General features: G+C 34.2%; 2 protein-coding genes across 2 annotated transcripts; both read right to left on the bottom strand.

The window, feature by feature from the left end:
- Positions 1–228: 228 nt before the first annotated feature.
- On the bottom strand, positions 229–10,444 carry LOC109173844. Its single transcript, XM_019323180.1, has 4 exons — positions 9,340–10,444; positions 9,113–9,144; positions 904–1,038; positions 229–546 (listed from the first exon to the last, which is right to left on the bottom strand). The coding sequence occupies exons 1-4, from the start codon at positions 10,442–10,444 to the stop codon at positions 229–231; spliced, it is 1,590 nt and encodes a 529-aa protein (XP_019178725.1).
- Positions 10,445–10,461: 17 nt separating this feature from the next.
- On the bottom strand, positions 10,462–13,222 carry LOC109173852. The gene is made up of 6 exons (XM_019323192.1): positions 13,122–13,222; positions 12,344–13,026; positions 11,767–11,991; positions 11,524–11,718; positions 10,899–11,429; positions 10,462–10,688 (listed from the first exon to the last, which is right to left on the bottom strand). The coding sequence occupies exons 1-6, from the start codon at positions 13,220–13,222 to the stop codon at positions 10,462–10,464; spliced, it is 1,962 nt and encodes a 653-aa protein (XP_019178737.1).
- Positions 13,223–15,906: the final 2,684 nt, after the last annotated feature.

A 15,906-nucleotide genomic window follows, 5' to 3' on the forward strand; every position in this document is an offset into this window, starting at 1 on the left:
TAAGTTTTTACAATTTTTATATCTAAACTACTAAGTTTATTTTAAAAGGGAAAATCGCACTTTTAGTCCCTCAATTGTTGCCTGATCTGCAATGTGGTGCATCACTGTCAATTTCAGTTAATTGGGTCCTTCAAAACTTTAAATCGTAGTCAATTTGGTCCTTCGGTCAGATTTCTCTCAAACCATAGTTAATACCATGGACTTTTTAGTAATTTCGCTTTTCCCTCTTTACCTCCTCATTCTCCTGCTCATTTTCACTTGAAATCCATCGATTTTCCCGTTCATGTGACATTCTCCTCCACGACGCTTCTGATTAACGACATACGGAGACGACGAGAGCGGTGCAAAGGAAATCTCGAGGATCGAAGCTAGTACTGGAGTTATATAGAGAGCCGGAGAAATATAAACATGATTGACAGACGGAGGCTTGGAATCATCCACTTCCTCGCTCCGAGCACCATAATACGCGACACCGTTACCGATGCTCTTATTGGTATAATACGCCTGTGGTTTGGAGCGAAATTTCTCAAAACCGAAAGGTGATGGCTGTGAAAGTAGGCATGTGGGAAAGCAGAGATTAGAAAATTATGAACTTTATGGCGGCGGGGACGGAGGCGAAAGAGAGATGAGGCGCGAAGGCAGAGGGAGAATTTGATATTGGAGTTTTGAAGAAACAACTGACTCATCTTCCCCTGCTTGCACATCTCCACCGGAATTGGTCCGGTGAAGAAATTTTCTGAGACGTCATCGATGAAATCAAACTCTGCCCACGAGCCCAGGTTTGAAGGGAGTTGACCAGAGTGGCTGTTGGTGTAGAGAGACAAGTTTACCAATTTCTTGAACTCCCCCCAACTCTGACGGTAACTCGCCGGAAAAATGATTTTCAAGAAGTTGCAAACTTACCAGTTGGGTCAAGTGCCTAATCTTGGTGAGATCACCGTAGAGATAATTTGTGGAAGCATCTAGACATTCCAGGTTCGTCAGGTTCCCAAACCCAGCCGATAGCTTTCTGGTGAGCTCGATGTTGTAAAGTTCGAGCTGCCATAGTTTCCAAAGGTTCGAAATTCTGACAGTAATTTCGCCGGAAAGATAGTTCATTGACAGCTCCAAATCGATAAGCTCCGTGAGGTTTCCAATCCCTTCCTAAGAACCTCCGGCTTCGTAACATTTTCTAGCGAATTCCAAGGAAATTTCCCGACGAATCCGCTACGATTCATGTACAGATGTGTCAGCTCACTGAGCGTTGACATGGCGACGCAGATAATAAATTGTTCCCGAGATCTAAATACTTCAGGCTAGCGCATTTATTCAGGTTGTCGGAGAACCGGGGGAAAAGTGAGTTGTGCCCGAGAGTGAAATTCTCCAACGAGCTTCTCAAATCCGGCTGAAATGAAATTGGGGTAACTAAGGCTATTGTGAAATTACCAAAGTTTCCATGATATTAACTATGGTTTGAGAGAAATCTGACCGGAGGACCAAATTGACTACAATTTAAAGTATTGAAGGACCTAATTGACTGAAATTGACAGTGAAGGACCACATTGCAGATCGGGCAACAATTGAGGGACCAAAAGTGTGATTTTCCCTTTTTAAAATTAACAATTTAGTTATTATACTTGAATATTTCTATTATTTTATGTTTTAGTATAACTAATGAATTTTATTATTTTATTATGCGTAAGTAATTTAAATATTATTTTTTAATAAAAATTAATAAGATGATTTAAGTGATGGGTACCCGTAGTGGGCATTCGCATCTGGTAGGATGGGGTGAGTTTTGAAAAACTCCACTCGATACGGGTTGGGAGTGGGAGTGGATGGAAAAAATATAAGGTAGTCAAGCAAGGGTTATACCCCTTCTCGATCCATCCTGACCCATTGCTATCCCTAGCTAAAAGTCAACCAAATAGCCTCATGGAAGGCGATTAAAACAGTAATATTCACATGCCACTCTCTCAAGTCCACTATTATTGAACATAAGAATATGCTTGTGTTATGAGTCAATCATGTATTTATCACAAAAATAAAGTAAAAATTAGAAAATAAAGTCAACCAATAGTCTTGTCAACATTTTCAAAGTACAAAACGAACCAAAATAATTCGAAAAAAGTGATTTCCTTTTTTTTTTTTTGGTTACAAAAAAGTATGATTTTTTTTAAAAGGGTTTTTAAATACAGAGGTAGAGATAGATTTTGAAGTCCTAGTAAGAGTTTTGAAATGTGAGGAGTTGATGAGAAGGACGGTAGTTGTTCATTTGTGGGATTGTAATATGCTTGCTACATACATCATTCGTGAAAGAAATAGATGTATAGATCACCTGACCAATATGAGACAAACAACTGAGTTGGAAAGAGTGCCGTTGGATAGTTCATCGAGGTGTATAAAGAATTTATTGCTTTTTATATATAATTGATGATTGAAGGGTGATGTTTTTCTTTTAATTAATTTTTTTTTTTTTGAGTTACAAAACATAATTTTGCTTTCATTTGTAAGAAAATGAATAATGCTAATTTTCCCTTCTTAATTCCATCTCCTAATATTTAACTCTTAATGTAACAATGAAATTATTTATATTCATTGTTAATTTACTCATGAATTGGTTAACCCCTCCTAATTAAAAAAAAAATGTGACGACCAAGTTGTTATCATTATATCAAAATCTATAGCTAGTAGTGAAGTCGTAACTTTCTTTCTCTGGTGGTATACTCTGCTGCCAATTGTCAGGATTAAACACTTACCATTATACCAAAAGTTATCGCCTATGATCCATAGAAACTCCAGGGTGAGCATTTCCACGTTTCGAAGGTGTTTCCTCTAAAAAAACGTACAAAAAATCTATAAAACATTTCAAAATCATTTCCCTAATTTAGATTCAGAAATGTATTTCCTAAAAAGAACTAGTAAACAATTACCATTTTATGCATATTTAAAGAATTGCAAATGCACAAATTTAAACATTTCTCTTGTGTTTCATCCTCTATCTCCCTATATTTCGTTTCCCGCTTTCATGCTGCCTATCGCAAGTAGCGAATACATAACTTTATTTTATTATATTTGTGTAGTAGTTAGTGTCGCATTTCGATAGTATAGTACTGGACTCTGTCCTTCAAGCCACTACTAAACAAAGAACCTTCTTATTTATTAAGAGTTACACTTAATTGTGTGAGACCGTCTCACGGATCTTAGCCCGTGAGATTGGTTGAATTTAAGATAATTGCTTGTTACTTATGATAGAAATCATAATACTTAGTATAGAAAATTTAATACTAATTTGAAATAAATAAACTGTTATTATAATAGATATTGTAATATTTATATGTGAAAATTGTGATTTTATAAATTTAGAATAAAATGATTGTTACTAGTGATAAATATTGTAATACTAATAACTGAAATTGTGATAGTTATAAAGTGAAATTCTAATATAAATATTGTAATACTTATATGTGAAATGCTACTTGTTGGGTGAGACGCTTGGGCATGAATATTTGGGCTTGGACGACCGGCCCAGAGTGATTTGCCAGTATATTTCCATTAGATGTTCAGTGAAGGCTTAAAATATATATAGCGATCCAGCCTAAATAACCAACCCAATCAAAATTATAAAGATATAATTAAGGAATGATGAATTAGAGCAAAATGGCATGAAGCTGTATTTCTCACCCAATTTATCAATAGTGCCGTACTTTAATCATATCTTGGCACATGAATGTCCAAATCATGTGATTCTTAAACCGATGGAAAGATAACTCAAAGGACTACAACTTTTATGAAGAAAATCAAGCTTGATTCGGATGTTACCATGGTCAAAAGTGGCATGGAAGGCAACAATACCTAATTTTTCACAAGGGAATGTTATAACTTTGGGGAATATACTACATAAGCTTGAAGACAAATTGAAGACAACTTATGGGGAGTTGGTGACAAATTATGGGGAAAATATATTTTATAGATAAGTGGATGGGAAAATTTTATTTTATTCCCTAAACTTTATGTTATTTACAAGATTGGACCCTGAATCTCAACTATAAATACTCTAGCCATCTACCATTCTCATCAATCTCAAAATCACCCAAACCTCCCCTCTTATAGCTATTATTATTCTTCCAAAAGGCTGAACCCCAACCCTAAGGGCCCCCCACACCTCGGCCCGACAGAGCATTTGGGAGGATGTAAAACAAAGTGAGGGGAGTTGTGAGAATCAAACTCACGACCTCTTGCAAAAGAGAAACTCTCTATAGTTTCCTCTTTACTACATAGAAATTAATGAAATTGTAATATTCTCCTAATAGTGAAAATACCTTTATCTTTGCCTGTGGTTTTTACCCTTTTGGGGTTTTCTACGTAAAGTCTTCGTCTTCTTTACTATTATCACCTCATATTATCAATTAATATTTTGTTTAATCATGTATGTGAGAATCAATCTTGGTAGAATGACCATACATGTCTAGAAAAATCTCTGATTGAGATTTGGTATTTAAGTAGTTCATTTGTGACTCACATCTCTTCTCTAGAATTATTCTCCTAGTGTATTGTTCATAAAGCCATTATTATTCCACTATATGATACTCTTCAAACATACCATATATTATCCATTTGAAGATACGGTAGTGTTGGCAGCTTGCTGTTGACTACCACATTTTCATAAAACCAACATTACTTTTGAAAGAAATTGTAATACTTATTGTAGAAAATTTAACACCAATTTGAATTAAAAATAAATCATTATTTATGATAAATATTGTAATACTTATATGTGATATTGTGATACTATTTATGATAAAATGGATTGTTACTAATGATAAATATTGTAATACTTATAAATGAAATTATAATGTTTACACACCAAGTTGTCTACAACTCGACCTATCTCACGGATAAAGATCCGTGAGTATTTCACACAAATTTTTGCCATTAAATAAATAAAAAAAAAATATCTAATTAAGTATTGTCACATAATGAGATAAATATTATGGAGTAATATATAAACATAGGAGGGGAACATAACATTTACTCACAAAAATAGTTAAATTGAAGAGTTTTTTCTCAAAATGATCCCTCGACTATTGCTCATACCTAATTTTGCATTTTAACTTTCAATTGCACCAAATGTGGTCCCTCGACATTCAAAAACTCACCCAATTCAGTCATCCGTTACATATTCCATCTAATCAGTGTTAAAATGGATGTTATTTTTGTTCGTTTACTTATTGTACGCCAAATATACACTGAGAAACAATCGAGGGATCATTTTGGGAATAGTAGAGGGACCATTTTGGAAAAAACTCTTTTGTTTATTTCATTTTTTTTTTGTTTTCCTTTTTTTTTTTTTTAATACTCTATGAAATTAAAATTTTTGTAGATTATTTTCTCACAAATATAAATAGTAAAAATCCCGAAATCCACCATCAAAATTTTTAACTTTCTCTACAGACTTTTTCCCTCTGTCTAAACATACAAACGTTTCCTATATTTCTATCAAGTTTACAATAAGTTTCGTAAATTTCATAAATACTAATATACTTTTAATTTTTTTTTCTTTTATGTTCATATATATATATATATATATATATATATATATATATATATATATATATATATATATATATATATATATATAAAATCATACTAAAAGTTCAAAAGATGATTAATCACTATGTATCACATTAAATATTGTTATATTATTATTATTATTAATATTATTAGTAATTAAACCAAGTCAAAGAATTTAATAAAAACAAACATGGGTGAGTCATGTATGTTAATGTGGAACATGCCTAAATTATAGGAGTAGTACATGAAGCATTAGCTTCTTATTTATTAGCTTTCTCTTAGTATAAATATGTGGTGTATTTTCACTTTTTAAATCATCCCAATGAATAAACATTATTCATTCTAATCTTTCTCTCTCTTTCTCTCTTCCTATTTATATATTATTATATATAAATACATAGATATATTATATAATATATATATATATATATATATATATATATATATATATATATATATATATATATATATATATATATATATATATATATATATATATATATATATATATATATATATATATATATATATATATCTTACATTTGGTATCAGAGCCAGTCAACCTTTCAACCTCGAGATATTGTTCGTAGTGAAATATGGCTACAAATTTCAATATTGTATGGTCGGGTCCCAAATTGGACGGAAAACTCGATTACAATTATTGGCAAATTATGATGTCCACACATTTGCAAGCTCAAAACCTTTGGAGCTTTGTTGATCCCGGTCTACCCGAAGGAGCTGATGCAGCCGCTATACGACGAGATAAATTGGCCTTGGGTCAGATTCACCAAGGTGTTCATTATTCCATTTTTGGGCAATTAGCTCGTGCTCAAACAGCAAAACAAGCTTGGGACATCTTAAAGGTGTCACACAAAGGAGTTGATCGGGCGCAGAAGTCTAAGTTGCAGTCGTTGAGAAGGTTGTACGATAATTGTGAGATGACCTCTACAGAAACGGTAGATGCGTATTTCACTCGTCTTATTGATATGGTGAATAAGATGATGTTATACGGAGATACGATTGAAGATGGTGCAGTGGTTGAAAAAGTTCTTCGAACTATGCCGATGAAGTATGACCATGTGGTGGCTTCGATCACAGAGTCACACAAAACTGAGCTCTTATCAATTGCAGAGCTGAAAGGTATTGTAGAAAGTCGTATTGACAGGATTGCGTCAAAATCGGAACCACTAGCAGAAGAAGCTTTGAAGAGCCAAGTCACCCTTAATGTGACTGGCACTAATCAAAGAGGTGGAGGATCTGGTAGAGGTCGTGGAAGAAGAAGAGGAGGTTCTGGTGGAAGAGGTCGTGGTAACTTCAACCAAGGAAGAGGTCGTGGTAACTCCAACCAAGGAAGAGATGGAGGTAATACCAAACAAGGTAAATTTCCATTTCATTGCTACAATTGTGGCAAGTATGGGCACAAGATTGCAGATTGTTGGTATAATGAGGACAGCAATCGTGGAAATCAAGCAAACATTGCTAAAAATACTGCTGAAAAGTCTGGTGAGAGTTCTGAAACTTTACTTTTAGCCAGCGATAGTTTTTCTGCAGATAAGAACATATGGTTCTTGGATACTGGGTGTAGTAACCATATGTGTGGGAAGAAAGAATTGTTTTCTGAACTGGATGAATCAGTCCGGTCTGAAGTGACATTTGGCAATAAGTCAAAGGTGCCAATTTTGGGAAAAGGTAAAATCTCTATTCAGTTGAAGGATGGTACTCACAATTTTATATCCGATGTGTTCTATGTTCCTGAACTACACCAAAATTTGTTGAGTGTGGGACAGTTATCAGAAAAATGATATAAGATAGATATTGCTCAGGGGTGTTGTACCATTGCAGATGCTAAAGGAGTTTTGATTGCAAAGGTAAATATGTCCCAAAATCGACTATTTCCTTTGAAAATTAAGCATACAATTCTTGCTTGCTTTAATTCTGAAGTTTGTGATTAAAATTGGTTATGGCATATGCGATTTGGGCATTTTCATTTCTCTGGATTAAACTATCTTGCAAGAAAGGAACTTGTTTCTGATTTACTTGTTGTGAATGTCCCTGATCGTATATGTGAGATTTGTGTGATTGGGAAGAGGCATAGAGATCCCTTCCCTGTGGGCAAGTCAAGGAGAGCTACAAAACAGTTGGAGATTGTTCACTCAGACCTGTGTTCGTTAGATGTTCCCTCACATGGAGGTTGTAAGTACTTTATTACTTTCAATGATGATTTCAGTAGAAAAACATGGGTTTACTTTATGAAGCAAAAGTCTGAAGCATGTGATGTTTTCAAACAATTTAAGGCTTTTGTTGAGAAGCAAAGTGGTTATGAAATTAAAATTTTGAGAACTGATAGAGTTACAGAATATATTGCCTGTGATGATTTTTTGAAGAAGAAGGGTATCCAACACCAGATGACAGCTAGATACACTCCACAACAAAACGGAGTGACTGAGAGGAAGAATAGGTCTATCATGGATATGGTGAGGTGCATGTTGAAATCTAAGAATCTGCCTAAGCATTTTTGGGCAGAAGTTGTTGCTTGTGTTGTCTATGTGTTGAATAGGTGTCCAACTAAAAGTGTCCGTGATAAGACGCCCGAAGAAGCTTGGAGTGGGAGAAAATCCTCTATCAAATATCTCAAGGTTTTTGGATGTTTGGCATATGCACATGCGCCAGATCCGTTGAGAAAGAAGTTGGATGATAAAGGTGAGAAGTGCATATTCATTGGTTATAGTGACGCTTCAAAGGCTTATAAACTATACAATCCTGAAACTAAAAAGGTTGTTATAAGTCGTGATGTCACTTTTGATGAATATGGTGCATGGGATTGGTTAGCAAAAGATGAAAGTTCAGTTGTTATTCCTGCTGTTGAAAATATTGTTGAAGAGCAACCGATTTCAGATAATGTCCAGTCTCCTTCACAGCCAGAGTCGTCAGTTCGGCGATCTCAGCGCGAGCACCACTTACCAGCTCGCTTGCAAGATTATGTTTTGGGTCATGATAATGACCTGTCTGATGAAGAGATTATTCAATTTGCTCTCTTTGCATATTGTGATCCTTTAACTTTTGAGGAGGCTGCTACAGAAACTCATTGGCTTAAGGCGATGGATGAGGAGATACGTGCCATTGAAAAGAATGGTACCTGGGAGTTAACAGATTTACCTCCTGGGAAGAAGCCAATTGGAGTCAAGTGGGTTTACAAAACGAAATACAAGTCAGTATATCCAACTTGAAGACGGAGACATTTTTTCAAATTGAAGAAGGAAATTGGGATGACCAATATATCCAACTTGGTTTAAAGGGGGCAATGTTATAATAATATTATTATTAATATTAATAGTAGTTGCGCCCGTGCGATGCACGACCATAATATTATGCTGAAATATATTAAAATTTGTTTTATTCACGATATATGGTCAATAAGGTTATAGACGTCACAAATACACAAAATTAAATATTTCATTGTAAACTAATGAAACAACAATTACAAATTATTAAAGATTTCTTTATAAACTACATTTTGAGTCTTATTTAAAAGACCTCTAGACTCCTCACATATTAAGACCTTAAGACCATCTGGATTACTGACCCGAGAAACTGCAACATACAATTGGCCATGATTAAAAACAGGTTTTTTCAGTAACAAACCAACATGTTAAAGCGTCTGACCTTGACTTTTGTTGATTGTCATTGCATATGATAACATCAGTGGGAACTGCTTTCTTTGAAACTTGAATGGAAGTCTTGGATCTGAAGGAGTCAAAGATAGTCTTGGTATCAAAACCTTTGTACCTGCGTTATTCCCAGCTATAATTTTTCCCTCAATAACATGATTTCCCAACTGTGTTACTATTAACCTTGTACCATTGCACAACCCCATTGAGTGATCTATATTTCTCAACAGCATAACTGGAGTTCCAACTTTCAGCGTTAGAGAGTGGTTTGGTACACCTGAACACCTCAAGCTATTTAAAAATTCTGTTGTGTGTACTTGAGATTGCATATCAAAGTTTGACTCCGCCTTGCAAACAGAATCACAACTCAAGTATGTCATTGAAGCAGCTTGATTAATACCATTCATGTATTCATTGACCTCATCAACAACATCTAATGTTGGAGCTAATATAGCTCTATTCTCCAGTTGTCTTTCTTCCATGTTCCCAGAACGGTACTCAGGAAATGTGCTTTCAACAATTTGCCTAATAGGATCAACCTCGTTTTCTAATACAATTAAAGACGGTATCATTATATTGCAATCAACACCATTGTCTTCACCAAGATTACCATCACCTAAATCCGCAATCCATTTGGCAAAACTATCTAACTTCTGAACATCCTTTTCATTAGTAAGACCTCGCAATCTTAAATTCTTGGTTAGACGAAGAACTTCACAATTATTCCACAGGTAAGATGAATTAATACTGGCTTGCACTATATCTTGTCTAGTACATTTTGGAATAACGGGTAGAATTTTTCTAAAGTCTCCACCCAACACCACTGTTTTCTCGCCAAATGTCATTGTTGAGCTCCTTGAATTCTTGAAACGCATTAAATCTCTCATTGTTCGGTCCAATGCTTCAAAACAATGTTTGTGCATCATCAGAGCTTCATCCCAAATGATTAGTTTGCATTTGATTATCAATTCAGCAAGTGGACTGCCTTGCTTGATGTTGCAAGTGGAATCTTCATTAACAGCAATTGGTATAGCAAACCTGGAGTGTGCAGTCCTACCACCAGGTAGTAGCAATGAAGCTATACCGCTTGATGCTACATTTAGAACTATCTCGCCCTTGGACCGTATAGCTGCTGAAATTATCTTCCACAAAAATGTTTTTCCTGTCCCACCATAACCATAAACGAAATACATTCCACCTTTCTCAGTTTCAACATCTGCCATCACCTTATTGTATATGACTAACTGTTCATCGTTAGTTTCGGATGCAACGAATTATGTTGATGCAATAGAGCTTCCCTATCATATGACATCTCGAACAACAACCTGTTATCAGAAAACCAATCGTTGTTTTCATCTGGCATTGGCGTAGGTGGATAATCTGATAGAGATTTGTTCCAAGCATTCAACAACTTCTCCATTTCAAGCAACGCAAAATTTGTTTTTTGAGATTCATTTAGACTTAAATCTATAATATAAGAATAAAAAAACGTAAGATGTAAAGCTTTTAAAAATGGATATGAATAATTAATAATATAACAATAAATGTTACCTGAGACTGAGAGGTTCCTTCTAGAAATATATTGAGCATCATCTTATAAGTATTGCCAAACCATTTCCCAAACATTTTCTGGCTTGGACATTGAATTGGATGTCAGAAGTGTAACAAACAACTTACGTAGCGAATGGGCTAAAGACCAAGTTGCTGCCTCAGTGATTGCATCAACATACTCTTTATCATCTTCGATTAATCCGCGTGCATAACATGCATCTCTAAATGAATTGTATTGAACACCATCTACTTGTTTAATCTCATCAAATGAAGTCGGTCCACGAACTATATTAAGTAAACATCTAAGATAAAAAATCTCACCAGTATTTGGTGGCACATAAAAGATTCGACCAATTGCCCAATTTCTTTGCCTAGGTTGCCATTCTCTTTTATCATTTTTCCAAACAAATTTGGTTGGCATCTGTGAATAAGTCAACTCCCTCCCTGCCGCGTACTTTTTATTAGCCTCAAACCAGGCAGTAAACATGCTTTGAGCTACTGTTGGTCGATTTACAACATCATTGACCAAATCATCGTCATGAAAGATTATTGATTGCTCATTGGGGAGATGAAAACTCAACCGCTCAACAGATGGATTCCTGAATTGTATGTCAAACGCAAAAAATCCTCCACGCGGCCTCAGGGGGTGAAATATATCTACAGTCATAGTACATCTTGATTTCATCTATAATCTTTCCAGTAGATTCTTCCACCCCACTATTGTAGAATTCAGCTGTGACTCTATAATTACCCTTGTTGACGTACTTTAATAAGTACTTTATTGACCTAGATTGGTTGCACCACTCCACATTAATATGAGCCCTGTACTTCATAAGCAAATGTCTATTGTGTAGAACAACATATCTACTATCAAGGTCAATCCCATTTTTCCGTACTGTACGACCATTATCTCTACGCCGATATATTGGATATCCATCAAAATCCACTGTTGAGTTTTCAAAAAAATTTTTGGGGAAGAATTTAGAGCACATACCATTTATCATGCAAGGTGAATTCTTCCTAACTGCACCACATGGACCGTGAATCATAAATTCTGCTATAGCTTGATAATACTCAAGTTCGCACAATTGACTTGGAATCTCGGCAGATATGATCATGTCAATATCTTTAGGATTAGGGTAAGGGTTACTCTTGCTCAAGAATATCAAAATGTGATCATGTGGCAGTCCCCTTTTTTGAAATTCAATGGTGTAAATTACTGCAAAAAAACAAACAATGTGAAATTAGACCTTCAAAATTGCTAATTATTTAAAAGATATGTAACAATAAAAAATAATCAAATATATTGATGAAATCACCTAAATTAGCTGCATCTACCACTCTAAAAATTTTCTCTTTCTGAATGTCTTTAATTAGTGCATTTAATTTCATTTTAAACACATGGCATACTATATCTGGCATATCTTCAGCTTTGAGTTTCCTTGGTTGCAAAAATCTTTCAATCTCGGGTCACTTTGGATTACATGTGAATGTAATAAATAGACTTGGATATCCGATCCATCTACAAATAGCCATTGTATCTTGGTAATTTTGCACCATATATCTTGCACCTCTGGTAAAGCTCGATGGCAAAATTATGCGTTTTCCTTGGGCACTAGGATCTACTTCACCACGTGTTAACGCATCTGTCAAACATTTGTATGATTCACATCGAAGTGACTTTTGATGAGACCTAATATAAACCAAGCGTCCTGATTCTATCATGGTATAAGCATCAACCAAATATTGTTGGAACAACCGTCTAGCATAAATCAATGTTGACATTTCATTGAACCTATCTTGCAAACGGAATGAGAAATACTCCCTGGGACTAAGTTTACTCCTTGCATTTGAACTCCTGGCTTCAAGAGTAGTAAATTGTATGTCGTCTCTGTATCCGTCTTCACCATAAGGAAATAGTAGTGGGTACTGCAGTGGGAGATATACCGGATTTAATTCAGTTATTCTTTGAAAATGTCCAGCTTTAGACTCCACCAATATATCTCTTTCTCCCATGTTTGGATCTAAATCACCAACAATCAATGCCGCCACCTCTCCAACCTGTGGCAAGTTATATGTCCTTGCATCCCCGTTCATCTTACCGATGAGTTTGATTTTAATATCACCTCTATGGTTACTTTCCATCTCTGTTTTGGCCATTCTAAAACTCTGGACCAAAACATTATTTTCATCCAGTGCATCTTTAACGTCTTTAACAATTTCACGATGGATTGTATTGTTTGACTCATCTTCCCTGTTTGAAATAGAAAAACCCATACAATTTTATAATCTATATTGTTAAAAAAATGATGTTAATTTATTTAAATTAAATAAACGTACATAACTTACCCAAGTGCAGTTATACGATTTGTGATCTCATTTTGAGTATCATAAATATACAATTGAGCAAACTTTGGTCTCTCGCCAGATTGTGGGAGCAAACTACCCATTAAGTGAAAATTTTGACCATGTAACCTAAAAGTCGGTGGTGCACTACCATTGTTGACTGTTCTGTCAATTTTTCCACCCATAGAAGTAAAGAAAAACATATATATAGTGAGAGAGAGAGAGAGAGAGAGAGAGAGAGAGAGAGAGAGAGAGAGAGAGAGAGAGAGATTTAGAATCATATGAGAACACTTGCTTAGGTGAGAACGTGAGAACAAATCGTGTGCATCCATCTAATATTTTTTAATGGTCTAGATTAGGTTAAATGTGTGCGAACGCGAATTAAATGTGTGCAAACGCGATTAACTGTGTTTGCACACTTTTAATTCGCGTTCGCACACATTTAATCTAATCTAGACCATTAAAAAATAATAGATGGATCTACACGATTTGTGACGGAGGTGCGTGGGTTGAATAGTGTTGAAAACTTATGGTGCATGAGTTTTGTGCTTAAGGTGCGTGAGTTTTGTACTTAAGGTGTGTGAGTCTTGTTCATAAGGTGCGTGAGTCTTGTGCTTAAGGTGCGTGAGTTTGTGCTTAATGTGAGTAGTTGTTGAAACTTAAGATGCGTGTGTTTTTGTGCTTAAGGTGCGTGACTTTTGTGCTTAAGTTGCGTGAGAGTTGTGATTAAGATGCGTGAGTTTTGTGCTTAAGCTGCGTTGGTTTGTGTTCTGAAGGTATTTTGTTTGTGTGTTAATGTGCGTGTGTTGTGTAGTTAAAGTGCGTCAATTTAATGGTTAATGTGAGCCCAATCGCACGGGAAGCCCCCTCCCGCACCTGATCCATTCCCTATATATGTGTGTTTATATATATATATATATATATATATATATATATATATATATATATATATATATATATATATATATATATATATATAGGGAAGGGGTTCAGGTGCGGGTATAGCTTCCCGTGCGGTTGTGCGGTTAGATCTGAGCCGTTTATCAAATTTAGATCAACAGCTCAAATCAATGAAAATTAAAAAAAAAAAAAAAAAAAAAAAAAAAAAAAAAAAGTCTGTCTGGAAGAAAGAAGTATAAGCTAAAAATGGTGCACCTTAAGTGATAGAAACATGCAACTTAAGTGTTAGACCTTAAGCACAAACTCACGCACATTAAGTACAAAACCAACACACATTAAGCACAACCTCACGCACATTAAGCACAAAATCCACGCACTTTAAATATTAACTCACAGGCTTTAAGTTTCAACAACTATTGACATTAAGCACAAACTCACGCACATTAAGTACAAAACTCACGCACATTAAGCACAACCTCACGCACATTAAGCACAAAACTCACGCACTTTAAATATTAATTCACAAACTTTAAGTTTTAATAACTACTCACGTTAAGCACAACCCCACGCACATTAAGCACAAACCTCACGCACTTTACGCACAAAACTCACGCATCTTATATACAACGCTCACACACATTAATCACAGATTCGCTCACCTTAATTTTGACCTAGATGCAAAAATTACAAAATTGCCACCGCGTTTTTTTTTTTTTTTTAAATTTTGGTAATCCTGGACGTTGATTTAAGCAAGATGAATGACCCAGATTAAACCGCACAATCGCACCTGGGCACCCTAACCGCACCAGAACCTAATTATATACATATATATATATATATATATATATATATATATATATATATATATATATATATATATATATATATATATTATTTTATTTTTTTGAACATAAAAAGATAAAGATAAAAAGTATATGTGTATTTATGAATTTACGTAACTTATTGTAAAACTTGATAGGGATATGGGAAAAGTTTGTATGTTTAGATAGATGGGAAAAGTTTGTAGAGAAAGTTTAAAATTTTGAGGTTGGATTGATTGATTTTAACTATTTATATTTGTAAGAAAAAATGTATAGAAATTCTAATTTGATAGAGTCTAAAAAATGATAATAAATAAAAATGAAATAAATAAAATCATTTTTTTTTCAAGATGGGCCATCGACTATTTCTCAGTGTATATTAGACATACAATAGGTAAACGAATAAAAATGCCCTCTATTTTAACATTGACTAAACGGAATATGTAACAAAGGACTGAATTGAGTGAGTTTTTGAAAGTCGATGGACCACATTTGGTGCAATTAAAAGTCGAAATGCACAATTAAGAATAAGAAATAGTCAAGGGACTATTTTAGAAAAAAATCTCTTAAATTTAATTACTGTTATTTTAAGACAAACAATAAAGATGCCTCATTGACTTGGCTCTTAATAATCCTTATAACCTTAATGGCCCATTTGGTTCACGGGATAAATTGGAGGGAATAGGAATGTTATTTCATAGGGAATGGAATAGGAAAGGAATAGAATAAGAATTGTATTCTGTTGTTTGGTTCGCTGAAGGAATATACATTGGAAACTATATTCCAATGTTTGGTTGGTTAAAGAATAATAATAGAATATATGTTTAAAAGACATAAATGCCCTTGTACAAATATTATTATTATTATTATTATTATTATTATTATTATTATTATTATTATTATTATTATTATTATTATTATTATTATTAGTAGTACTATTACTATTATTACTATTACTACTATTGTTGCTATTATTGCTATTATATTATTATTACTATTACTATTACTATTATTATTATTATTATTATTATTATTATTATTAATTATTATTATTATTATTATTATTA

Source organism: Ipomoea nil, unplaced genomic scaffold, assembly GCF_001879475.1.
Source record: "Ipomoea nil cultivar Tokyo-kokei standard unplaced genomic scaffold, Asagao_1.1 scaffold0146, whole genome shotgun sequence".
Lineage (NCBI taxonomy): Eukaryota > Viridiplantae > Streptophyta > Magnoliopsida > Solanales > Convolvulaceae > Ipomoea > Ipomoea nil.